This window comes from Myotis daubentonii, chromosome 2, assembly GCF_963259705.1.
Source record: "Myotis daubentonii chromosome 2, mMyoDau2.1, whole genome shotgun sequence".
Classification (NCBI taxonomy): domain Eukaryota; kingdom Metazoa; phylum Chordata; class Mammalia; order Chiroptera; family Vespertilionidae; genus Myotis; species Myotis daubentonii.
The window spans coordinates 129,078,083-129,105,089 of NC_081841.1; the positions used below are offsets into that span (position 1 = coordinate 129,078,083).

Below are 27,007 nucleotides of genomic sequence, written 5' to 3' on the forward strand. Positions count from 1 at the left end.
CTGGGGGGGTTTGGCCAGCCTGAAAATGGCCCTCAGTCCCTCACCCAGACTGGTCAGGCACCACAGTGGGGACCCCCCTACCCTAAAGGGGGGGTGGCCAGCCTGAAAACAACCATCAGCCCCTCACCCAGGATGGCCAAACCTCCATGGGGTGAGGGTCCCCATGGGGGGGTGTGACCAGCCTGCAAACACCCATGAACCCCTCACCCAGGCTGGCCAGGCACCCCAGCCGGACCCCCACCCTGATCCTGGACACCCTTAAGGGCAAACCAGCTGGCCCCCACCCATGCACCAGGCCTCTATTCTATATAATAAAAGGGAACATGCAAATTGACCCTAACAGCAGAACAACTAGGAATGACTGGTCACTATGACACACACTGACCACCAGAGGCCAGACGCTCAATGCAGGAGCTGCCCCCTGGTGGTCAGTGCACTCCCACAGGGGGAGCTCTGCTCAGCTACAAGCCAGGCTGATGGCTGCCAGTACAGTGGTGGTGGTGGGAGCCTCTCCTGCCTCCTCAGCAGCGCTAAGGATGTCCAACTGCAGCTTAGACCTGCTCCCTGCTAGCAAGTGGACATCCCCTCAGGGCTCCCGGGCTGCCAGAGGGATGTCTGACTGCCAGCTTGGGCCTGATCCCCCAGGGAGCAGGCCTAAGCCAGCAGGTGGACATCCTCAGAGGGGTCCCAGACTGCAGGAGGGCATAGGCCGGGCTGAGGGACACCCCCCATGAGTGCACAAATTTTTGTGCACAAGGCCTCTAGTTATAGATATAACAGCAATATGTAACATATTTATAGAATAATATATAGTTATGTACTACATATAATTTATATGTAATTATACATTTGAACCTTGAACAACATTAGGGTTAATGGTGCCAACCCCCACATAGTTGAACATCCATGAATAACTTTCTTTTTAATTTTATTTTTTCTGTCACCATTTATCCCCTCTATGGCCCTCTTCCACCTCCACCTACCTCCCTCCTCTCACTCCCCAATTACCACACCATTGTCCATGTCCATGAGTTCTCTTTCTTTCTTACTTTTTTGCTCTTCCCTCCCTTTCTCCCCCCGCCCCCCCCCCCACACACACACACATACACACACCAGAACTGTCTGCTGCTATCTGTAAGTCTGTTTCTATTCTGCTTGGTAGTTTAATTTACGCATTAAATTCCACATATGAGTGAAATCATATGATACTTGTTTTTCTCTCACTGGTTTATTTCACTTAGCATAATACTCTCCAGTTCCATCCATGCTATGGTAAAAGGTAAAATTTTCTTCCTTTTTACAGCAGAGTAGCATTCCATTGTGTAAATGTACCACAGCTTTTTTAGTCACTCATCTACTGATGGAAATTTGGGCTGCTTCCAAATCTTGGCTATTGTAAATAATGCTGCAATGAACATAGATGTACATATATTCTTTCAAATTAGTGTTTCAGATTTTTTTGAATAAATTTCCAGAAGTGGAATTGCTGTGTCATAGGCAACTCCATTTTTAATTTTTTGAGGTAACTCCATACTGATTTTCACAGGGGCTGCACTAATCTGTCTTCCCACCAACAGTGCACAAGGGTTCCCTTTTCTCCACATTCTTGCCAAGACTTGTTTTTGTTGATTTATTGATGACAGCCATTCTGACAGGTGGGAGGTGATATCTCACTGTGGTTTTAATGTGCATTTCTTGGATGATTAGTGACATTGAGCATCTTTTCATTTGTCTATTGTCCATCTCTATGTCCTCTTTGGAGAAGTGTCTATTTAGGTCTTTTGCCATTTTAAAAATGATATTGTTTGTTTTTTGTTGTGTGTGTGTGTGTGTGTGTGTGTGTGTGTGTGTGTGTGTGTTTGAGTTTTATCAGTTCTTTGTAAATTTTGGATATGAATACCTTATCAAATGTATCATTGGTGAAAATGTCCTCCAATTAAATGAGTTGTCTTTTCATTTTGCTATTGGTTTCCTTGCTGTGCAAAAACGTTTTAGTTTGATGTAGATCCATTTGTTTTTCTTTTGTTTCCCTAGCAGCTAGGGAAACTGCGGCTCGCGAGCCACATGTGGCTCTTTGGCCCCTTGAGTGTGGTTCTTCCTAAGCCTTAGGAGTACCCTAATTAAGTTAATAACAGTGTACCTACCTATATAGTTTAAGTTTAAAAAATTTGGCTCTCAAAAGAAATTTCAATCATTGTATTGCTGATATTTGGCTCTGTTGACTAATGAGTTTGCCGATCACTGCGGCCTAGCCCAAAGAGCTATAGCAGAAAAAATATGGCTACAAGAAATGTCTAAAACTTTCCTGTGTATGTTTTCTTCTAGGATTTTTATGGCTTTGGGTTTAACATTTAAGTCTTTCTTGTGTGTGGTGTAATAAGGTGGTCTAGTTTCACTTTTTTTGTGTCATGTATCTGTCCAATTTTCCCAACACCATTTATTGAATAGTCTATCTTTAGTCCATTGTATGTTTTGCCTCCTTTGTCAAATATTAATTCACTATAAAGGTATGGAATTCTTTCTGGGCTCTCTATTTTGTTCCATTTATCTATATGTATGTTTTTATACCAGTACCATGCTGTTTTGATTACTGTGGCCTTGTAGTTTAGTTTGATATCAGACAGGATGATTCCTCCAACTTTGTTCTTCTTTCCCAGGATTGCTGTTGCTATTAGAGATCTTTTGTGGTTCCATACAAATTTTTGAATCATTTATTCTAGTTCTGTGAAATGCACCATTGGTATCTTGACAGGAATCATGTTGAACCTGTAGATTGCTTTGGGTAGTATGGACATTTTAATGATGTTAATTCTTCCTATCCATGAACACAGTGTATACTTCCACTTATTTGTATCTTCCTCAATTTCTTTCTTCACTGTCTTATCATTTTTTTGCTCTTCTTTACATCCTTAGTTACATTTATTCCTAGGTTTTTTATTCCTCTTGAAGCAATAGTGAATGGGATTTGTTTTTTAGTTTCCCTTTCTGATAGTTCATTATTAGTGTATAAGTTCTTTGTAAATTTTGGATATTAATACCTTATCAGATGTATCATTGGTGAAAATGTTCTCCAACTAAGTGGATTGTCTTTTCACTTTGTTATTGGATATGCAACTGATCTCTGGATATTCTGTATCCTGCTACTTTGTTGAATTCACTTATCAGTTCTAGTATTGTTTTGGTGGAATCTTTAGGGTTCTCTATATATAACATCACATTATCTGCAAATAATGACAGTTTTACTTCTTCCTTTACAATTTGGATGCTTTTTATTTATTCTTCTTGTCTGATAATTGTGGCTAGTACTTCAAGCACTATCAACACTAATAAAAGAGAAAAATGGTAATTGGCGTACAAGCTACCCTTTTCATTGGCTAATCAGGGCTATATGCAAATTAACTGCCAACTAAGATTGGCAGTTAACTGCCAACTAAGATTGGCATTTAACTGCCAACAAGATGGCAGTTAATTTGCATATGTAGGCACAATGCAGGGAGGCGAAAGGGAAAGCAGGAAGAAACCCCCTGCCACTGACAGTGATCGGAAACCCAGGGGGGAGCTAAGAGCTGGGGGGCAGGGCAAAGGCGGCCCTGGGGCCGCCTTTGCCCTGTCCCCCAGCCATGATCGGAGAATCAGGCGCCTCTGCCGCCCTGGCCAGTGATAGCAGGAAGTAGGGGTGGAGCCAGCGATGGGAGCTGGGCAGGGTCGAAGCTGGCAGTCCCAGGAGCTAGGGGTCCCTTGCCTGGGCCTAAAGCGAAGCCCACAATCGTGGGGCCACTGCAGCTGCGGATCCCCGCTGCCTGGGCCGGACGCCTCAGCCAGAGGCGTCAGGCCTGGGCAAGGGGCCGATCCTGGGATTGGAGGGTGATGGGGGTCAACGCCTGAGGGCTCCCAGTATGTGAGAAGGGGCAGGCTGGGCTGAGGAACACTCCCCCCCACACACACGCCCAGTGCACGAATTTCGTGCACCAGGCCCCTAGTATTAAATAAGAGGTGAAAGCGGACATCCCTGTCTTGTTCCTGATTTTAAGAGGCAGATGTAATATTTGCCCATTGAGTATGATGTTGGTTGTGGGCTTGTCATATATGGCCTTTACTATATTGAGGTATGTTCTCTCTATTCCCACTTTGCTGAGAGTTTTCATCATAAATGGGTGCTGGATTTTATCAAATGTTTTTTCTGCATCTATTGGTATAATCATGTGGTATTTATCTTTGAATTTGCTTATGTGGTGTATCACATTTATTGTTTTGCAGATATTGCATCCCTGGAAAAAATCCCAGTTGATCATGGTGTATGATCTTTTTAATATATTTCTGGATTCAGTTTGCTAATATTTTGTTGAGCATTTTAGCATCTATGTTCATCAGGGATATGGGCTTAGAATTTTCTTTTTGTGTCTTTATCTAGTTTTGGAATTACTAGTAGGATAATGCTGGGCTCAGAAAATGAGCTTATGAGTCTTTCTTCCTTTTGAAAAATTTGGAATAGCTTGAGAAGGATGTGAATTAGTTCTTCTTTAGATGTTTGGTAAAATTCACCTCTAAAGCCATCAGGGCTTTTGTTTTGGGGATTTTTTTTTATGACTCCGTCAATTTCACTAGTTGTAATCTGTCTGTTCAGATTCTCTCATTCTTCCTGATTTACTGACTTGGAAGGTTGTAGGCTTCTATGAATTTATCCATTTCTTCTATATTATTTTCTTATAATCATTTGGGTGTCTTTGGTGTCAATTAGCAATTCTCCTTTTTTATTTCTGATTTATTTATTTATTTGGGCTTTCTTTCTTCCTTCCTTTCTTTCTTCCTTTCTTTCTTTCTTTCTTTCTTTCTTTCTTTCTTTCTTTCTTTCTTTCTTTCTTTCTTTCTTTCTTTCTTTCTACCTTTCTTTCAATGAGTCTTGTTAAAGGTTTGCCAATCTTGTTAATCTTTTCAAAGAACCAGCTCTTGGTTTCAATGATCTTTTGTATTTTTTTTTTTACTCTACTTAGCTTATTTCTGCTCTGATGTTATTATTTCCTTCCTTCCACTCACTCTTGGCTTTGTTGCCTTTTTCAAGTTTCTTTAAGTGTAAAATTAGATTGTTTACTTGAGCTTTTTCTTATTTCTTGAGATAGGCCTGTAATGCTATGAACTTCCCACAGATTTGGGGTTATTGTGTTCTCATTTTCATTTGTTTCAAGGTATCTTTTGATTTTTTCCCTTGATCTCATTGTTAACCCATTCATTGTTTAGCAATATGTTATTTAGTATCCATGTCATTGTGTGGTGTTTTTTGTGTGTGTTTGTTTTTTTCCAGTTTTTTTTTCTTGTGGTTGATTTCAAGGTTCATAGCATTATGGTCAAAGAAGATGCCTGATATGATTTCAATCTTCTTAAATTTATAGAAACTTGTTTTGTGTCCTAACATGTGTTCTATCCTAGAAAACATCCCATGTGCATTTGAAAAGATTGTTTACTCTGCTGCCTATGGGTGGAATGATCTGAAGATATCATTTAAATGCTGTTGATTTAGTGTTTCATTTAAAGTTATCATCTCATTGTTGATTTTCTGTCTGGAAAATCTATCCATTGATGTCAATGGGGTGTTATAACTATAACTGTATTACTGTTAATCTCTCCCTTTATTTCCAAGATTTGCTTTACATATTTAGATGATCCTATGTTGGGAGAAAAGGTTTACAAAGATTATATTCTCTTGTTGGATTGATCCCGTTATCATTTTGTAGTATCCTTCTTTGTCTTTTACTAAAGTCTATTTTGTCAAATATAAGTATTGTTACCCCAGCCTTTTTTCCTTTCCAGTTTCATGAAATCTCATTTTCCACCCCTTTACTTTTAGTCTGTGTGTATCTTTCATTCTGATGTGGGTCTCTTGAAGACAGCATATTTATGAGTCTTATTTACTTATCTGTTCAGCTACCTTATATCTTTTGATTGAAGCATTTACATTTAAAGTGATTATTGATAGATACATATTTCTTGCCATTTTATTTTTTAACTATATTCTTCTGTTTTGTTTTCTTTTTCCTTTTTTTTTCCTTCTCCTGGTTCTTAAAGCAAGCCCTTGAACATTTATTATATAATACTGGTTTGGTGGTAATAAACACCTTTAATTTTTTCTTGTCTGTAAAGATCTCTATTTCTCCTTCAATTTTAAATGTAAACTGGCTGGGCAAAGTAGTCTTGGCTGTAGGTCCTTGTTTTCCATCACTTTGAATATTTCATGCCAGTCCCTTCTGGCTTAAATGTTTCTGTTAAGAAATCAGCTGATGGTCTTATGAAAGTTAATTTAGGTAACTGACTGCCTTTCTTTTGCAGCTTTTAAGATTATTTGTCATTAACCTTTGACATTTTAATCATGATGTTTTTGGTGTGGACCTCTTTAGCTCCATCTTACTGGGAGTCTCTGTATTTTTTGGACTTGTATGTATTTTTTCTTCACCATGTTAGGGAAGTTTTCAGACACTATTTCTTCAAATAGGTTCTTGATCACTTGCTCTCTCTTTCTTCTCTTCCTCACATAGATGTTCTTACACTTCATGGTGTCCCACAGGACCCTTAAACTATCCTCATTTTGCCCAACAAATATGGCTCAGTGGTTGAGCATTGACCCATAAATTAGGACATCACAGTTCAATTCCCGGTCAGGGCACATGCCTGGGTTGCAGGTTTGATCCTTAGTGGAGGGCATGTAGGAAGCGCTGATCAATGATTCACTTTCATCATTGATGTTTCTATCTATCTCTCCCTCTCCCTTTCCCTTCCTCTCTCTGAAATCAATACAAACATTTACAAAACAACAAGAAACTATCCTCATTTTTAAATCTTTTTTTCTTTTTGCTGCTCTGATTGGATATTTTTTCTTACTTTGTCTTCCAAATCACTGATTTGATCCTCTGCTTCATAGAGCCTGCTGTTTATTCTTTCCAGTGTAGTCTTTATTTCAGATATGGTATTCTTCATTTCTAACTGGTCCTTTTTTATGGTTTCTATATCCTTTTTCATGCTGTTGAGCATCCTTAAAATCCTTACTCAGAACTCTATATCTGATCAATTGTTTACCTCTACTTCATTTAGCTCTCCTTCTAGAGCATTCTCACGTTCCTTCATTTGGGGCCTGGTTCTTTGTTTCCCCATTTTGGCTACCTGTTTGTGTTTGTTCCTATGTATTAAGTATATCTGCTATGATCCCTCATCTTGATAGGGTGGCTTTATATAGTAGGTGACCTGTGGGACCCAGTGGCATAGTCTCCCTGATCACCAGAACTGGGTGCTCTATGAATGCCCCCTTGTGTGCATTGTATGGGCTTTCCTGTTGTAGTTGAGTCTCTCTCTCTCTCTCTCTCTCTCTCTCTCTCTCTCTCTCTCTCTCTATATATATATATATATATATATATATATATATATATATATATATATCTGATTTTCCACAGAGAGGAATGGAGAGGGACAGAGAGTCAGAAACATCGATGAACGAGAAACACCGATCAGCTGCCTTCTGCACACCCCCCACTAGGGACATGCCCACAACCCAGGTACACGCTCCTGACCAGAACTGAACCCGGGACCCCTCAGTCCGCAGGCTGACGCTCCATCCACTGAGCCAAACTGGCCAGGGCTGTAGTTGAGTCTTGATTGTTATTGGCCCATTCATGAATGGGCTCTACCATCAGGCTGGCTGACAGTGAGCCTCAACCCCCAACACAGTATGGAGGCTGCTATCTAGGTGCTGATCACATGAAACAGAATTCACCTCAGCAGGATTTAGTGCCTGCCAATGTTTCCCTGTGGATATGCTGCTTGTGAAGCTTGTTGCATTTTTCTCTATTGTTGTCTGAAGCTGGCCACTGGTTGTATTGATTCTGGGCCTCTTCGGAGGGACTCGGGTGCAGGCCAGTATCTGATACTGTCTGTGATTGGCCCTGAGCAACTTGTTTGGAGCTATTAGCAATCCACAGCTTATGACTCCCTCTTTTAGGCCTGAGTTCATGTGGAAAGAACCAAGCTGCACACCAAGTTCTGCTTTTGCTAGCCCCTAGCTCAGGAGTACGTCAGGCAAAGATTCAAAGCACCCAGGGATTGCCTTTGCCTCCAGCTGTCTGTTAGCCTCAGTCAGTTAATGAGTCTCTGGCTGTCGTCCTCAGCAGGGCATAAGCTCCACAGGGTGGGGAGAGAGGGATTCCAATAGATGGGGCTATTGTTTCCCCCAAAGCTAAAGCTACATGGATGGGAAAGGTCTGCCTAAGAAAGATGGCTTCTGCAGTATGGAGGAATGACTCAGCACAAGGGTCCAGGCAGCTCTCCTCTCAGCTCTCTCCACAGAGCCACTAACCCCAGGCTCTCCTCACACAGATCTAGTCCACTCTACCCTTTCTCTGCCAGAGCCCAAGGGGAGTGGCTACAAGCAAAATTTTGTCCACTGGTCCTTTAAGAGGGTACCTGCATTTCTAGTCATCTCTCCCTAGTGGATAGAACCCCCTGTGCTTTTCACAGTCAGATGTTTTGTGGGCACCTTTCCCAGTTCTTGTGCTCTGATCTGGGGAGCCAGGTTTGGGATTTGGACCCCAGACTTCTCAGGGAGATACCCTGTAGGACTTCAGCTGCTCCCACCAACCCTCTCATGCCTCTGCTCAATGTGGCCTCCTCTTCATACCAGTCTCAATGTGGCCTCCTCTTCATACCAGTCTCAATGTGGCCTCCTCTTCATACCAGTCTCAATGTGGCCTCCTTTTCATACCAGTCTCAATGTGGCCTCCTCTTTAAGTCCTTGGTTATAAGGCTTCTCTCCAACTAGTCTTTAGTTGATTATTCAGGATGATTTTTCTATATTTTAGTTGCTGTTGCTGGGAGAAGGTCAGTGTAGCTTTCATTTAATCCATAGCCATCTTGGAATCTCCTCCATGTATAACTTTTGACTCCCTCAAAACTTACCTACTAAGTTTGTCTGGAAGGCTTGCAATAACATAAACAGTTGATTAATACATATTTTTATGTTATATGTATTATGTACCATATTCATGATATGTAAATTAAGAAAATCATAAGAAGAGAAAATACATTTTCAGTATTTATTGAAAAAAATCTGCATATAAGTGGACCTGCACAGTTCAAACCCATGTTGTTCAAGGGTCAACCATATGATATATAATTATATATTATGATACATAATTATATATATTATATACAATCTACACTAATAAAAGAGAAACATGCAAATTAACTGAACCTTCATGATGGCCACAAGCCACGCCCACCAGCCAATCAGGAGTGAGTATGCAAATTAGTGGGGCAAAAAAAACGGCAGCAGCCACGGAGCCAGCCAGAGCAGGCAGGAGGCTTGGGTCGCCCAGGCAACAAAGAAAGCCAAGCTTCCCGCCTGCCTGGGCCAGTGCCAAGGGGCCTGTGGGTGGCAGCCACGAAGCAGGCCAGAGTTCAGGGAGGCTTGGGTTGCTGAGGACAACCCAAGATTCTCTCCCGCCATAGCTGGGGGCTGAAGGAAAGGCCTTTAGGCACAGGAGGCTTGGGTCGCCAGGGCCGGCTGCTGAGAGAGGGGCCTGCAAACAGCCCTCAGCCATCACCCAGGCTGGCCACACCACCATCAGGGTGAGGGTCCCTGCTGGGGAACATGGCCAGCCTGAAAATGGCCCTCAGCCCCTCAACCAGGCTGGCCAGGCACCCCAGCGGGGACCCGCACCCTGAAGGGGGTGTGGCCAGCCTGAAAACAGCCCTCGGCCCCTTACCCACGCTGCCCACACCCCAATGGGGTGAGGGTCCCCTGTGGGATCGAGCCTAAACCAGCAGTCGGACATCCCTCGAGGGCTCTCAGGTTGAAGAGGGTGCAGGCTGGGCTGAGGGACCACCCCCCCCCCCAATGCACGAATTATATGTAATATAATTAAGCATGCTATTTTAACAGGGAAATATATTATTCTAATATATAGTATATTTTATTTTATAATTATATACTTTATAATTACATATTATTAAATAACTATATTATCTAATATGTTATATGTTTTATACCAAAGTATATGTATTTTTTAATTATATGTTATATATTATATATAGTTGTATACATATAATTCTAAGGGAAAAATGTTGCATTTTTCTGTCTCTTAAGAGATAAACACAATGGTTACTTTTTCTATTGGTAATGATTGTGTTCATCTCTCTCAAGGCAGTTTCTAACTCTTCTGAGCAATTTAAAATCTTGTCCTTGTGAAACCCTGGAAACAAGTCTGTTTAAATATTAGGATGAACACATTCCAGGACTTGCTCAAATTCAAATTATTTTGTATACTTTTTAGTGCTTGATAAAAAAAACTTCATTATTTATGAGAAAATGTGTTTTATCTTGCAAATGGTGTTCAAACATTAGCTATTTTACAGAATGAATGTTTATGAAGCTGACATGACACTATCTCAAAGAACCTGGCAGGTTCATTGACCTTTTGCTTGCTTTTCTGAACATTTGTGAATATCACACATTTCTTTCTAATTTATACTAAAGTATGCAAATGTCAATGGTGTGAAAGACCACTGCAGTGGAAAATTTAATATATTACTTTAGTAATGTACTTGAGCTAAATGAGTGAAGATTTAATAGCACATAAAAAACATAATAATTTGTATGACATTTTGAAGTGAATTAAATAATTTTGAACACGATTCTTTAACAATCAGTATTATACTGTTCATTCTTCAACAGGCAGTATTATCCTATATAATAAAAGGCTAATATGCAAATTGTCCCCTCAATCGGGAGTTCGGCCAGGGGGCGGGGCTAGCTGGCCAACCGCCAGCGGCCCCTCCCCTCAGCTGGCCCCACCCCCAATTGATCCCCCCAACCTGCAACCCCTTTCCCGGGCCAGCCTGGCCCAATCAGCCCTGATTGGCACAGGTGGACCCCACTAGTACATGAATTCATGCACAGGGCCTTTAATAGTTTTCATATAGACACAAAGCATAATGATTACCCTAAACTCAGCATAATGATTACCCTAAACTCAGTATTTTCAAATTCCCATATGTAAAGTCATGTAAGCTATAGTCAAAATTACTGGTTGCCAGTTTTATATCTGTTTCTTCAGCTGTACCTTTTGATAATTCAAATTTAAAATATTTTGTAGAGTAGCTTTTGTAAACTGTAATGTATTTGCTGCCTTTGTGAGGTGCTGTATAATGTTATAATTTCTCCATGTAAACTGAATGCTTGGACTTCCAATACAGTATTCTAGAAAGCAATAAATTAAAAGAACTTCTTACACATAACAATATTGGATGAATCTCACAGAACTTATTTTGAACATAAAAAGTCAGTAACAAAAGATGTAGTTAGTGTATGATTCCACTTATGTGAAATTCAATAAGAAGTAAAACTAACTCAGTTAGACTTTTAGTGTGTTGGGATATTGACTGAAAAAGAGCATGAAATGTTTTATATCTAGATAGAGGTGTTGGTTACATGCATATACATATATAAAATTACATCAAGATATGCCGGGAGCCGGTCCATGTTTGCTGTTTCAAAGGACCTGGCATATATGGCATACTGTTCTTAAAATGTTTGCTCACCTTCTTGGCACTATGTGTTTTAACCAAGGTCTCCTCTCCGAGAAAGGTTGTTTCCCCAGATAGGGATTTTTCCCTGAAGTTAGGGAGGGGATGAAACCCCTTAACTAAGTGCCAGGCGGGTAGTTAATCACTTTAACTACAAACAATCATGCTTAAGCTACATAATCTTTACTCCCTGGAATGGAGATAAGAAACAACGCCCTAACCTTTGTAATAGAGATTGATAGGATTGAATCAACTGGTATAAATACAGATGTAACAAGACAGAAAGAGACAGAACTTAGAAGACAGAACTTAGAACACAGAATTCAGAAGACAGAACCTACACAGAACCTAGAGACAGAAGGACTTCGCTGGAGAGAACATGGCAAAAGATCCTGGACTGAACCTGACTATAGAACATGGCAAGAGAACCTGACTAGAACCTGGTGACTGAACCTGGCTGGAGAACCTGGACAGAACCTGGCTGAAGAACCTAGCGAGGGAACATGGCTACAGAACCTGGCTGGAGAACCTGGAGAACCTAGCAAGAGAACATGGATACAGAACTTGGCTGGAGATCCAGACCAGAACTTGGCTGGAGATTGTGGCTAGAGATCCTGGCTAGGCTGCTGATCAACTGAATGCTGTCTCTGTGTCATTCCTTCTTCGCCGACTCCATTCACACCTTTGGGGACCCCTGGACCTGCTGGGGTTGGACCCCAGCAAAGATAAACACTTAAGATCAGTACATCTTACAAGTTTTTTTATGCCTCAATAAAAGTATAATTATATATGTATGAATATAGACATACACACATACACATAATTATGTATAATTACATATTATATTTTTATTGAGATATAAATACTGTAAATTGCTCTAATGTATACATACCCACACATTATGCAAACTTCTTAAACAATGACTTTTAATTGAAATTTCATAGTACACATAATTTTATCTTTGAAATTAGTTTACTTAATCCACAAGACCTAAAGCAGTATGCCTCTACTATAATTTTGGATCTCAACCTAAGAACACATGTTTTACTTATTTACTTTAAAGAATTCCCACCCTTTCCTCCTATGATAGACTACAAAAATATGGTCACAATTTTTTTTAATTTTTTTTATTGCTTAAAGTATTACAAAGGGTATTACATATGTATCCATTTTATCCCCCCGCCCTAGACAGTCCCCTAGCCTCCCCTATCCCCCAGTGTCTTATGTCCAAATATGGTCACAATTTGTTACAATTCCTGCCATCAAGAAATGGAGTCTGTTTTTTACTCCTTGAATCTGCACTGGATTTGCAATTTGCTTTTCTAATAGAATGAGGTAGAAGCCACATTATACTAGTTTTGAGCCTAGATCTTCAGGGGCTCTACAATCTTTTGCTTGCTACTTGTGGGATCCTTGCCACTGCCACAATGAAAGAGCCCACACAGGCCTGTTAGAGAATGAAATATCACATGGAGCCATTTAACCAATCCTCAGATGCCCAGTAGGTGCCCACAGATAAATGAGTTAACTCAACTGAGATTAATTGAGCCTGTCTGTGATCACCAGAACTACCCAGTTAAGCCCAATGCAAATTCACAAACCACATTATCATGAGCTAAGCCAATGGCTGCTATTATAAGTCACTAAGTTTTTGGTTGGTGTGCAACAGAGCAAAAGCTAATTAATGTCAATCCATTATAATTTTTTACCTGAAAGAGTAAAGTTTTAGTAAAATACTTCCATCTTTGGGCCACAGTCTATGGTTACTGAGAAATATGAGCATTTGTTAGATCAATACCCTTACCTGAATTGGATTCCTATAGAAAGACTCCTTTCCAGAAGATGGGAATGACATGGCAATAATACGTTCTGGAAGTCAAAATAGTCACTATTATGAATATCATTATAGATGCCAAACAATATGTGACAACTTAATTTACTAATAACCAGACTCCTTTTGCACAGAAAAAAAAAAACTTTCAGGATTGAAAATGATAGAAAAAACTAACTAACCCTCAAGATAATCAAGATAATATAGTAAATTATCCAGTACAATGACCATTAAACTCTCCTGTGTTCCCAACTCAGTTGGTTCCAGCCATATGCGAACAGATTTGTGTTGACCTCAGTCTGGAGCTCCCCCTATACTGGGAATTTATTTTTTACTTAAACACCAAAGGAAAATGAGAGATTCGGGCTCCAGGGATGTTGGGAACTTCCAGGATGCTTTCCAGTGATCCTAGCTCAGAAACCTGATATCTACAAAGCAATGACCTTATTCTCTGGGGTTCTAAAAAAAGAAGAGGTTTCTTTGGAATCCTTTGGACCCAGAATAACTACTCAATAAATTGTAAACCAAACAAATGGAGTCATCTGAAAATCCATTCAACTTCCTGTATTGTAACCAAGTAGACCTTATTTGAGATGACAATAAAAACATTGTCAGGGTTAAATTCCAAATATGTCACACTACCATAGTGGCATACTTCTTCATGGATAAACAATGCTTTGAAAGAACATGGCTTAGAGAAGGCAAGAACAACAACAATAAAAACTCCACATAATTACTTATACACACAAAAAAGTGAAATCAATTTAAGTAAATCAACAGTTAAATTTCACAAACCAGTAACATAAGTGAGGTCTAAGTCAAATCCATCTTTCTTGTATCGTCGTTTGTTTCCTGAAACCTGAGCATTTAAAAGAATCATTAATTTGTAAAACATAAATCAACATAAAAATAAAGATCATTATATAGATACCTATAACCCTTGCCAGTATTTCCTAAAACACATTTTTCTGAACCATAAGCATGTTTTGCCCACTTACCATCCTTCTGGTCAATTTTTCAAGCTGTCTTTCTTGGTAAGCCAGATGAAAAATTCTCATCAGAATGATAAGGCGTAGAGACCGAAGGAGAATTACCAATCTAACAATAAATTAGAAAGATCAATTTTTGCTTTGGAAACGATGTTTTTCTCAGTGTGATCTAAGTATAGAGCAGTGGTTCTCAACAAGGGATAATTTTGCACCTCCTACCTACCCCATGTTTCCCACCCAGCCACCTAGGGGACATTTGGCAATGTCTGGAGATATTTTGGGTTGTCACAATTGTGTGTGACAGCCCCCCCATCTAGTGGCAGCCCCCATAATAAAGAACAATCTGATCCCAAATAGCAATAGTGCTGAAGCTGAGAAACTGGTTTAGAGAAATAGTTGTACGATAGACACTTAGAATTTGTAGATTTAACTTTTGTGGTTTAAGATGAGTATTTTTCAGTCTTTTTCCCATCAATACAAACTGAGGATTCTTGTTCACCTCTGTTACTTCCGTCAGTAACAGAGGTTCTCTACAGCTGCTAACACATCAGGCAGGCAGCAGGTTGAGATGCTTCGCAATGGGCTAGCTGGTGTCCCGCCTACCGTCAGAAAGAAACACAATGGCAGAGAACTGATGGTGAGGACTAGCGCCTCCCTAACTTGAGTGTGCATACGGATTCCATAGGTCTAGAATGGGCCTGAGGTGTTTTTCTTCTTCCATTTTTAGCAAGCGCTTAGGTGATGCTGAGGTTGTTGGTCAGAGGACCATTCTGGCTCCAGTTATTTTCAAACAACTCTAAAACCTATCAGATAATGTCAAATAATGTCGGAACCTGAAGTGAAGTCCTGGGAAGCTGGATAGCAGAAAGAAGCAAGCTATTTGATGAATGAATAAGCCTAGTGAGCCAACCCAACATTTACATCCCAGTACACATATGCTCTTCTTTTCCTCATTACCAGAGTAGGAAGAGGAAGAACAAAAAGAAAAATCCATCAGTGTCTCATACACATTTTAGTTTTCTAATCCCTAACAGTTCTAACTTTGTCTCAGCTTTCTTAATTTTAAATACACTATCCTGAAAATTCTACCTCTGTATTGATACCCATGTCATCTAGTTTTATGTCCCATTTGCTGTTTTTTAGAGAATCATCATGGGAGTCATTAAAATTTTGCATATGTTCAAATCAATATTCTCTGGTAGAAAAAACTAGGAATTTCATGTATCATTTATGGTTGAAGCTCAAATTCTAATAGTGTGAATTTAAAAATGTGGAGAAGCTGAAGTTACTACAGAGGTAAAGTCCCTAGCTATTTCTTCGGGTGTTCCATCTTCTTCATTCAACTAAAGATACTTGGTGTGTGCACCCTTCGCTGGACCTACCAAGTCTTTAGTTTCCATGTATGTGGAAATTAGTCTAAACATTTCATTTTCAAGCAACTTATCTGGCACAGAATCAGGACATTCAAAGTTAAAAAGATTACACAAAATGAAAGCCACAGAAAATGAAGAAAAAATCTTTAAGAGAGATGAATCATATGTTTCTTACCTGGGAATATCTTTAAAAATCTCATAGTCATAAAAAATATAATTGAAATCAATTATTAGAGTCACTACAATAATGGCAGCATCCATGGAATTAAGTATATCAGAAAAATATGATAGTATCCTGTAGTATAAAACAAAAAAGTATGTTTATGCCCCCCAAAGAAGAGATGGGGATATTTGTAAGAACACAAAGTATTTGACTCATTCCCATTAAGCATTCTATTTTAATAAATTATTTAAAATTCATTTTATAAACTAGACTAAGGGTATAATATTCATTAATATATGTGTAAAAAACATCAATTTGTCAATTTAAGTATAGTATGGGCTATAACCAAACCATTAAAGAAGAGGCAAGCATTGCCTTCACATAGGTGCAAGAGAAAGGTAGGATGTTTGGCAGTACTACTGGGCAATGGAAGCTGAACATGACACACTTTTAGAGCAACTGGTGCTGTGAAGAATGCACAACAGGAGCTTATGAGAGGAAGAAGGGTCCACAACTTTGGCCTGCAAACTTATCGTCTGGCTTTGCACCTGTAGAACAATCCCTAACCAATGCTGAAATTCTATCCACTGAACCTTCCTCCCAACATTGGCTACTTCAGCCATGGCACTGGTGCTCCAGGGAAAGCTTTTCCCAAGTCTGGGTAGCCCTTTCAGCCTCTGAGTGACCTGGGAGTGGGCAGCTGTCCTTAACTCAAAGGCATTAGGATAGTTCACAAGGAAAGGAGAAGGCTGGGGAATTTAGTCCCTAACTCCCACAGCAATAAAACTCCAAGGCGTGGCTCACTCTATGCACCTTCTCAGAAAGCAGAGAAAATCAGCTGCTGCCTCAGTACCAAGCTGATGGAATAACCATGCCTCAGATCTCCTGTGACCTTGACAAAAGTTTTTCTTTTAACTGAGGTAGGGGCTGTTCATGTTCTATTTAACATACTGTCAGCTTTTATTTAGATTCAGCTATTAATGAAATATTAATATTTATATAAATGTTTCACATACATGTTCCTCTTAATATTTTGTATGTAGACACGTTCCTGTCTGGCTCCATTTTGCAAACCCAAAAGGGGTTTACTTGTTGAAGAAACCATCTAGAATACATTGTCAGAGACTAGAGGACCAGTTGCAACAATAATTTTAGAGCCCAATCCTATCTAATAATAGACAAACATGGTAATTGACCGTACCTTCGTCATGCCTCCCATTGGCTAGTCAGCACAATATGCAAATTAACCGCCAACAAAAATGGAGGCTAATTTGCATACTGCAGGCAGGGTGGGACAGCGCCATCCTGCCTGCCCGCCACCATCCGGGCCTGCTATTTGCGACCCAGGCAGCAGGCGTCCATGTGCAACCCAACCCAGGGCAGCCGGGCAGTGCAGCAGCGATCGGCCAGCCTGACCGGCCTCCATCCGGGCATCCCATGTGCGACCTGACCCAGGGCGGCCGGGCAGGGCAGCAGCAATCCGCTGGCCCACCTGGGCATCTCGTGTGGGACCCAACCCGGGGCGTCCCATTTGTGACCCAAACCTGGGGCAGCGCCCCAACCCCCGGATTGGCCCTGCTATGTGCGCGACCCAGGGAGGTGGGGCAGGCACCGAGGTATCAGGCCTGACATCTGCCGCCTGGGGAGCGGCCTAAGCCAGCAGGTGGTTATCTCCCGAGAGGTCCCAGGCTGTGAGAGGGCACAAGTGGGGCTGAGAGACACCCCCCTCACCCACCCTCCCCCACCAATGCACAAATTTTTGTGCACCGGGCCTCTAGTCTAGTATAAATTGGGATTTGGATTGTTGTTTCTCTTGTGGACTGTGCCTTCTAGGAGACTTGTTTTAATAAAGAGGGACACATCTGGTTGGGTTGACCTGACAATTATTTGGGGATGCTTTTCATAGCAGTACAAAATAGCTTGATGTGCTTTCAGAAAAATTAATCAAACTTACCCTTCTACAAATATTCGAAGAAGAACATCCATGAAAAAATATAAACCAATCGATAAAGAAATTGAACGATATGCCAAAGGAATATACATTGTTTGATCAGTGGTAAGTAGGTCTGCAATGACGAGGGACACATCCACAAAGACCAGCAAAATTCCAAAAATTCTACAACAAATAAATCAAGAGAATAAAAATAAAGTGGTTTTTTACCTATCTTGTTAAATGACATTTAGGCCAATAGTCTGATAAGAAAATGTCATTATTTAAAATTAAACCGTGTAGTGGTAGTTGAACTGCATTGCCTTAGAATATGAAAAAAAGTTACTCAGTTTTTACCCAAAAGAAACAGTTGTTAAGGAAACAAAATTTCCACCAAACCACTTCATGTGATAATGTTCTTTCATCATAGACACATCAGATCAATACTCCAAAACAAGAACAGATTAGCTGAATAAAAATAACATGCATCTGTTTGTAAACTCTTCTTAAAATTTGAGAATTTTATAAGGGCTTCTGTCAATTTCTTGTAGTAATTAAACTTCATTAACCTCAATAAATGTAAAGAATTTAGTAAGAAAAAACAAGTGAAATCATGACTAATATAAGCTCTTAAAAGATCACTTTGGCTAATAGAATTTTTTTATCAGTGATATTTTACATATAGATGCTTTTAGAACAAGGCTGGGCACAGGAGAAGGAATTCAATTTCATGCGTTGGTGATATAGTGGCGAGCATAGCTGCCTTCCAAACTACTGGATATAGAGTTCAAAACCGAACTTATAAGGTTTTTCAAGAATTTTCTAGAAACTGCCGATAAATTTAGTGAGACCCTCAAGAAATCTAGTGAGACCCTCGAGGTTATGGACAAGAACCAACTAGAAATTAAGCATACACTGACTGAAATAAAGAATATTATACAGAGCCTTGACCACTTTGGCTCAGTGGATAAAGCGTCGGCCTGCGGACCAAAGGGTCTCAGGTTTGATTCCAGTCAAGGGCATGTACCTTGGTTGCGGGCATATCCCCAGTGGGGGGTGTGCAGGAGGCAGCTGATCGATGTTTCTCTCTCATCGATGTTTCTAACTCTCTATCCCTCTCCCTTCCTCTCTGTAAAAAATCAATACAATATATTTTTTTTAAAAAAGAATATTATACAGAGTCCCAACAGCAGACTAGAGGATAGCAAGAATCAAGTCAAAGATTTGAAATATGAAGAAGCAAAAATCACCCAACCAGAAAAACAAAAATAAAAAAGAAACCAAAAATATGAAGATGGCGTAAGGAGCCTTTGGGACAACTTCAAATGTACCAACATCCGAATTATGGGGGTGCCAGAAGAAGAGAGAGAGCAAGATATTGAAAACCTATTTGAAGAAATAATGACAGAAAACTTCCCCTACCTGGTGAAAGAAATAGACTTACAAGTCCAGGAAGCACAGAGAATCCCAAACAAAAGGAATCCAAAGAGGACCACACCAAGAAACATCATAATTAAAATGCCAAGGGCAAAAGACAAAGAGAGAATCTTAAAAGCAGCAAGAGAAAGACAGTCAGTTACCTACAAGGGAGTACCCATACGACTGTCAGCTGATTTCTCAACAGAAACTTGGCAGGCCAGAGGGAGTGACAAGAAATATTCAAAGTGATGAATAGCAAGAACCTACAACCTAGATTACTTTACCAAGCAAAGCTATCATTCAGAATTGAAGATCAGATAAAGAGCTTCACAGATAAGAAAAAGCTAAAGGAGTTCATCACCACGAAACCAGTATTATATGAAATGCTGAAAGGTATCCTTTAAGAAGAGGAGGAAGAAGAAAAAGGTAAAGATAGAGATTATGAACAACAAATACACATCTATCAACAAGTGAATCTAAAAATCAAGTGAATAAGTAATCGGATAAACAGAATAAACTGGTAAATATAATTAAATCAGGGGCATAGAAAGGGAGTGGACTGACTATTCTCAGGGGGGAAAGGGTTATGGGGGTGCGGGAAGAGGCTGGACAAAAATCGTACACCTATGGATGAGTACAGGGGGGTGAGGGTAAGGGCAGAGGATGGGTGGGAACCGGGTGGAGGGGAGCTATGTGGGGAAAAAAAGAGGATCAACTGTAATAATCTGAACAATAAAGATTTAATTAAAAAACATAAAACACAAGGCATTTTTATTGATTTTAGAAAGGAAGGGAGAAGGAGAGAAAGATAGAAACATCAGTGATGAAAAGGAATCATTGATCAGCTGCCTCCTCCACGCCCCCTACTGGGGATCAACTCCACTACCCAAGCATGAGCCCTGACTGAGAATCTAACTGTGACCTTCTGGTTTATAGATGGATGCTCAGCTACTGAGTAACACCAGCAAGGCATGCACAATCTTTTTAATGTACTCCTGGTTCTGGTTTGCTAATATTTGTTGAAAATTTTAGCATCTATGTTCATCAGGGATACTGGCCCATAATTTTATTTCTTTGTAGTGTCTTTATCTGGTTTGGGAATTAAAATGATGCTGGCCTCATAAAATGAGGTTGGGAGTTTTCCATCCTCTTAAATGTTTTGGAATAGTTTGAGAAGGATAGATGTTAGTTCTTCTTTGAGTGTTTGGTAAAATTTTCCTGTGAAGCCATCCAGTCCAGGATTTTTGCTTGTTGGGAGGTTTTTTTAAAAAATTACTTCTTCAATTTTATTAATTGTAATCTGTCCATTCAGATTTTCTGATTCAGTGTTTGAAGATTGTATGTTTCTTTTTAAAAATTAAATTAAAATTTTTCCATCACGTTTATCCCCTCCATGCCCTCTTCCACTTCCACCCTGCCCCCAACCTGCTATATACACTATTGTCCATATCCATGTATTATCAATTTTTATTTTTGCTCAACCCATACAACACTCCCTAATTCCCCCACCAGAGCAGTCTGACTGCTCTCTATCTATGGGTCTGTATTTATTTTGCTTGGTAGCTCAATTTACTCATTAAATTCCATATACGAGTGAAATCATATGGTACTTGTCTTTCCCTGACTGCCTTATTTCACTTATTAATGTTTCCCAGCTCCATCCATGCTGTTGCAAAGTATAAAATTTTCTTTCTTTTTATAGCAGAGTAGTATTCCATTGTGTAAATGTATCACAGGTTTTTATCCACTCATCTACTGATGGACACTTGAGCTGCTTCAAAATCTTGGCTATCTACACTAATAAAAGACAAAGATGCTAATTGACCATACCTTTGCTATTCCCAAGCCATGCCCACCAGCCAATCAGAGCGGATATATGCAAATTAACCCAACCAAGATGGCAGCCGGCAGCCATGGAGCTGGAACAAGCAGGAAGCTTGGTTACCCCAGTGATGGAAGAAGCCAAGTTTCCAACCTGTTATGGATGGCTGTGGCCTCTGCAAAAGGCAACAAAGTTTCAATTAATGAAGCTAAATAAATCCCAGATACCTGCTTCCAGCCAGCCTCCACTGGCAGCTTGGGTGGCTGGGGGCCATGGCCAGCCTGCAAACAGCCATCAGCCCTTCACCCAGGATGACCAGGCACCCCAGTGGGGACCCCTACCCTGAAGGGGCTGTGGCCAGCCTGCAACCAGCCATCAGCCCCTCACCCAGGATGGCCACACCCTCATGGGGTGAGGGTCCCTGCTGGGGTCTTGGCCAGTCTGCAAACAGCCTTCAGCCCCTCACCCAGGCTGGCCAGGCACCCCAGCAGGACTGCCCACCCTGAAGAGGGTGTGGTCAGCCTGAAAATGGCCCTCAGCCCCTCACCCAGCCTGGCCAGGCACCCCAGTGGGGACCACCACCCTGAGGGGGCTGTGGCTAGCCTACAAACAGCCATCAGCCCCTCAACCTAGGCTGGCCACACCCTCATGGGGTGAGGGTCCTCACTGGGGGACTTGGGCAGCCTGCAAACAGCCATCAGCCCCTCACCCAGGCTGGCCAGGCACCCCAGCGGGACCCCCACCCTGATCCTGGACACCCTTCAGGGCAAACCAGCTGGCCCCCACCCATGCACCAGGCCTCTATCCTATATAATAAAAGGGTAATATGCAAATTGACCCTATCAGCAGAGTGACTGGGAATCACTGTCCACTATGACAGACACTGAGCACCTTGGGGCAGGAGCTGCCCCCTGGTGGTCAGTGTGCTCCCACAGGGGGAGCTCTGCTCAGCCACAAGCCAGGCTGATGGCTGCCAGTACAGCGGTGGTGGTGGGAGCCTCTCCCACCTACTCAGCAGCGCTAAGGATGTCCGACTGCAGCTAGGCCTGCTCCCTGCTGGCAAGTGGACATCCCCCGAGGGCTCCCGGGCTGCCAGAGGGATGTATGACTGCCAGCTTAGGCCCAATCCCCTAGGGAGCAGGCCTAAGCCAGCAGGTGGTCATTCCCTGAGGGGTCCCAGACTGCAAGAGGGCACAGGCCGAGCTGAGGGACCCTCCTGAGTGCACAAATTTTTGTGCACCAGGCCTCTAGTTGTAAATAACACTGCAATTAACATAGGAGTATATATATTCTTTCGAATTGGTGTTTTGGGGTGTTGTTTTTTAAAAATAAATTCCAAGAAGGGGAATCGCTAGGTCATAGGCCACTCCATTTTTAATTTTTTTGGAGAATTTTTTCTAGATCTGTGAAATATGCTGTTGGCATTTTAATAATAATTGCATTTAATCTGTAGATTGTCTTGGGTGGTATGGACATTTTAATGATGTTAATTCTACCAATCCATTAACACAGTATATTCTTCCACTTGTTTATATATTTTTGTATATCTCTTTTCAACATCCTGGAGTTTTCCAAATACAGGTGTTTTGTCTCCTTGGTTAAGTTTATTCCTAACTATCTTAATTTTTTTCAATGATAATTGGGGTTGTTTGTTTAGTTTCTCTTTCTGAGAATACATTATTGGTGTATACATAAGCCATCCATTTGGGAGCACTGATTTTATATCCTGCTACATGGCCAAATTCATTTATTAAATCTAGTAGTTTTTTGGTGGAGTCTTTAAGGTTTTCTATGTACAATATCATGTCATCTGTGAATAATGAGAGTTTTGCTTCCTCCTTTCCAATTTGGATGCCTTTTATTTCTTCTTCCTGTCTGATCACAGTGGTTAGGACTTCCAGTACTATGTTGAATAAGAGTGGTAACGGTGGACATCCCTGCCTTGTTCCTGTTCTTAGAGGAAATGGTTTTCATTTTTGCGCATTGAGTATGATGCTTGCTATAGGTTTGTCAAATATGGCCTTTATCATGTTGAGCTATGCTCCCTCTATTCCCACTTTGCTGAGAGTTTTTATCAAAAATGGGTGTTGATGTTGTTGAATGCTTTTTCTGTGTTTATTGATATGATCAGGTGATTTTGGTCTTTCAACTTGTTTATATGATGTATCATGTTTATTGATTTGTAAATATTTTACCAGCCTCATATCCCTGGAATAAATCCCACTGGGTCACGGTATATGATCTTTTTAACACATTGCTGAATTTGATTTGTTAATATTTTGTTGAGCCAAATATTAGCATCTATGTTCATCGGGGAGATTGGCCTGTAATTCTCTTCCTTTTTAGTGTCTTTATCTTGTTTTGGAATTAGGATAATACTGGCCTCATAAAAAGAACTTGGAAGTATTCCTTCCTCTTGGATTTTTTTTGAAATAGTTTGAGAAGGATAGGTGTTAGTTATTTTTTTGAATGTTTGATAAAACTACCCTATGAAGCCATCTGGACTTGGGCTTTTGTTTGTTGGGAGTTTCTTTATTGCTGTTTTTATTTCATCTGTTGTTATTGGCCTGTTCAGGTTTTCTGATTCAGTTTTGGGAGATTATACTTTTCTAGAAATTTGTCCATTTCATCCAAATTGTCCAGCCTGTTGGCATATAGTTGTTTATAGTATTTCCTTACAACCCTTTGTATTTCTGTGGTGTCAGTAGTTATTTCTCCACTTTCATTTCTGATGTTATTTATTTGGGTCCTCTTTCTTTGATTCTTGATGAGTCTGGCTAACGGTTCATTAATTTTGATTATCCTTTCAAAGAACCAGCTCTTGGTTTTATTAAATTTTTGTATTGGTTTTTTTTTTTTTTTTTAGTCTCTATGTCATTTATTTCTACTCTAATCTTTATTATTTCCTTTCTTCTACTTACTCTGGCCTTTTCTTGTTGTTCTCTTTCTAATTCTTTAAGTTGTAGAGTTAAATATTTTATTGTTGATTTGCCTTGTTTTGTTTTGTTTTGTTTTGTTTTTGAGGGAAGCCTGTAGTGCTATGAATGTCCCGCTCAGGACTGCTTTTGCTGTGTCCCAAAGATTTTGGGTTGCTGTGTGTTCATTTTCATTTGTTTCCAGGAAGTTTTTTTATTTCTTTCTTGATCTCCTTGGTAACCCATTCTTTGCTTAATAATATGCTATTTAGCCTCCATGTGTTTGAATCTTTTGGGGGTTTTTTACTGTAGTTGGTTTCTAATTTCATTCCACTGTGTTCTAAGAAGATGCTTGATATGATTTCAATCTTCTTGAACTTGTAGAGACTTGTTTTGTGTCCTAAAATGTGGTCTATCTTTGTGAATGATCTACATGCACTTGAGAAGAATGTATATTTTGCATCTTTGGAGTGAAACGTTCTATAAATGTCCATTAAATCCATCTGATCCAGTGTGTCCTTTAGAGTCACTGATTCCTTGTTAAGTTTTCATCTATAAGATCTATCCAGTGAAGTCAGCAGAGTGTTAAAGTGCCCTACCATGACTGTATTGTTATGGATCTCTCCCTTAAAGTTCTCTAGAAATTTTTTTATATATTTAGATGCTCCTATATTGGGTGTATATATTTTGACCAGGGTTATATATCCTCTTGTTGGATTGATGTTTTTGGTATTATGTAGTGGCCTTTGTTATTTCTTGTGATGGCCTTCATTTTGAAGTCTATTTTGTCAGATATGAATATTGCAACCCCAGCTTTTTTCCTGTTTTTATTTTCATAGAAAAATTTTTTTCCATCCCTTCACACTCATCCTGTGTGAGTCTTTTGTTCTGAGGTGGGTCTCTTGTAGACAGCATATAGTGGGGTCATGTTTTCTTATCTATTCAGCTTGCCTTGTGATTGGACCATTTAAGCCATTTCCATGTGAGGTTATTATTGATAGGTACCTATTTTTGCCATTTTAATTCTGTATTCCCAGGCTTCTCTCTCTGTTTCTTCTCATTACAGCAGTCCTTTTAGCATTTCTTGTAATGCTGGTTTGGTGGTAGTGAACTTCTTTAACCTTTTTTTTCTGCTAAGCTCTTTATTTCATAGTCTATTTTTAATGATAGCCTTGATGGATATAGTAATCTTGGTTTCAGATCCTTGCTTTCCATTACCTTGAGTACTTTATGCCATTCCATTCTGGCTTGTAGATTTTCTGATGACAATTCCTATGACAGCCTTATAGAGCTCCTTTGTAGGCAATAATTTGCTTTTCTCTTGTTGCCTTTAAGATTCTCTCTTTGTCTTTAATTTTTGGCATTTTAATTATGATGTGGCTGGGCATGGGTCTGTTTTGGTTCTTCTTGCTTGGGACTCTCTGCACTTCCTGGAATTGTGTGTCTTTTTCCTTCACTAAGATCCCAACCCTGGCTTTTTCTCACAAAGCTCCAGCCCACTCTGCCCTCCCTCTTCCAGAGCAATAGGTGAGTGGCTGCACAGGGAATTTTGTGCATTGGCACTTTAAGAGGGTGCCTGCATTTCTAACTGTCTCTCCCTAGCATACAGCAACCTCACTGCTTTTCACAGCCAGATGTTATGTGGGTACCCTTTTCAGTTCTGGTGCTCTCTGCTAGGGGGCCCAGTTTGGGGATTAGACTGCAGAGTTCTCATTGGGAACACCCCACAGCTGAACTATCTTTCCAGAACCTCAGTTGCTGTTGGAGGGCGCCTGGCCAGTCCTTTCACTCTTCTGCCCCTCATACCAGTCTCTATGTGGTCTTCACTTTCTGTCTTCGGTTATCAGGGTTCTCTCCAGAGAGCCTTCAGTTGATTTTTCAGAAAGTTTTTCTGTATTTTAGTTGTAATCCCAGTTTGGTTCTGGGAGCGTGTCCATGGAGCATCCACTTACTCTGTCGCCATTTTTAATATCCATAAGGAATAGGCAGCATGTCTATCTCCCCATAATATGCATAGACTGCCACAGTGAAGCGATCATCTCAGCAGCCGGTCCTATCAAGATTTGCTTTAATATTTAGGTACTCCTATCTTGGGTGCACAGATATTTACAAGCATTCTATCCTCTTGCTGGATTTCTCCTTTTATCATTATACTTTGTCTCTTACTATAGCTTTGTTTTTGTTGTTGTTAATCATCACCTGAGGATATGTTTTTCCACTGATTTTTAAAAAGAAAGGGAGAGAGGAAAACATTGATGTGAGAGAGAAACACATTGATTTGTTGCCTCCCACATACACCCTGACTGGGGCCAGGTACATGCCTTTGACCAGGAATTGGGCCTATGACCCTTTGGTGCAAAGGCCAACAGAAACACTAGCCAGGTCTAGCTTTGGTTTTAAATTCTATTTTTTCAAGTATAAGTTTTACTACCCCAGCATTGTTTTCATTTCCATTTGTATGAAATACCTTTTAACATCCCTTTACTTTTAGTCTGTGTATATATTTCATTCTGAGGTGGGTATCTTGTAAGCAGCATATTTATGGGTCTTTTTTTCTTATCCATTCAGCTACCCTATATATTTTTGTTGGAGTATTTAAGCCATTGCCATTTAAAGTGATTATTGATAAGTACATATTTATCACCATTTTATTTTTTAACTATGTTCCTCTTTTCTTCTTCAAGAAGACCCTTTAACATTTCTTGTAACACTGGTTTGGTGGTAACAAACTCCTTTAGCTTTTTCTTGTCTGGAAAGCTGTTTATTTCTCCTTTAATTTTAAATGCTAGCCTTGCTGGGAAAAGTAGTTTTGGTTGTAGATACTTGCTTTTTCATCACTGAATATTTCATGCCAATCACTTCTGGCCTGAATGTTTCTGTTGATAAATCAGCTTTATGGGAGCATCATTGTAGGTAACTAACTGTCTTTCTCTTGCTGCTTTTAAGATTCTTTTTCCTTAAACTTTGCCATTTTAATTATGATGTGTCTTGCTGAAAGCCACT

The 27,007-nt window shown here is 40.2% G+C and overlaps 1 protein-coding gene across 3 annotated transcripts in view; it reads right to left on the bottom strand.

Moving 5' to 3' along the window:
• The window catches only part of LOC132228324 (phosphatidylinositol 3,4,5-trisphosphate 3-phosphatase TPTE2-like), an 89,117-nt gene extending 71,198 nt beyond the window's left edge, over positions 1 to 17,919 (bottom strand). For 2 of the 3 annotated variants that reach the window (XM_059684525.1, XM_059684524.1), the window contains exons 1-5: positions 17,873 to 17,919; positions 15,931 to 16,050; positions 14,392 to 14,491; positions 14,189 to 14,252; positions 13,367 to 13,431 (exon numbers count right to left, since the gene is read on the bottom strand). In XM_059684525.1, the coding sequence (XP_059540508.1) occupies positions 13,367 to 13,431; positions 14,189 to 14,252; positions 14,392 to 14,491; positions 15,931 to 16,050; positions 17,873 to 17,904 (381 nt within the window). In that variant the 5' untranslated portion in view covers positions 17,905 to 17,919. The remainder of the gene's footprint in view (positions 1 to 13,366; positions 13,432 to 14,188; positions 14,253 to 14,391; positions 14,492 to 15,930; positions 16,051 to 17,872) is intronic. The other variant, XM_059684527.1, reaches the window with a different exon arrangement.
• Between the last annotated feature and the right edge of the window lie 9,088 nt (positions 17,920 to 27,007).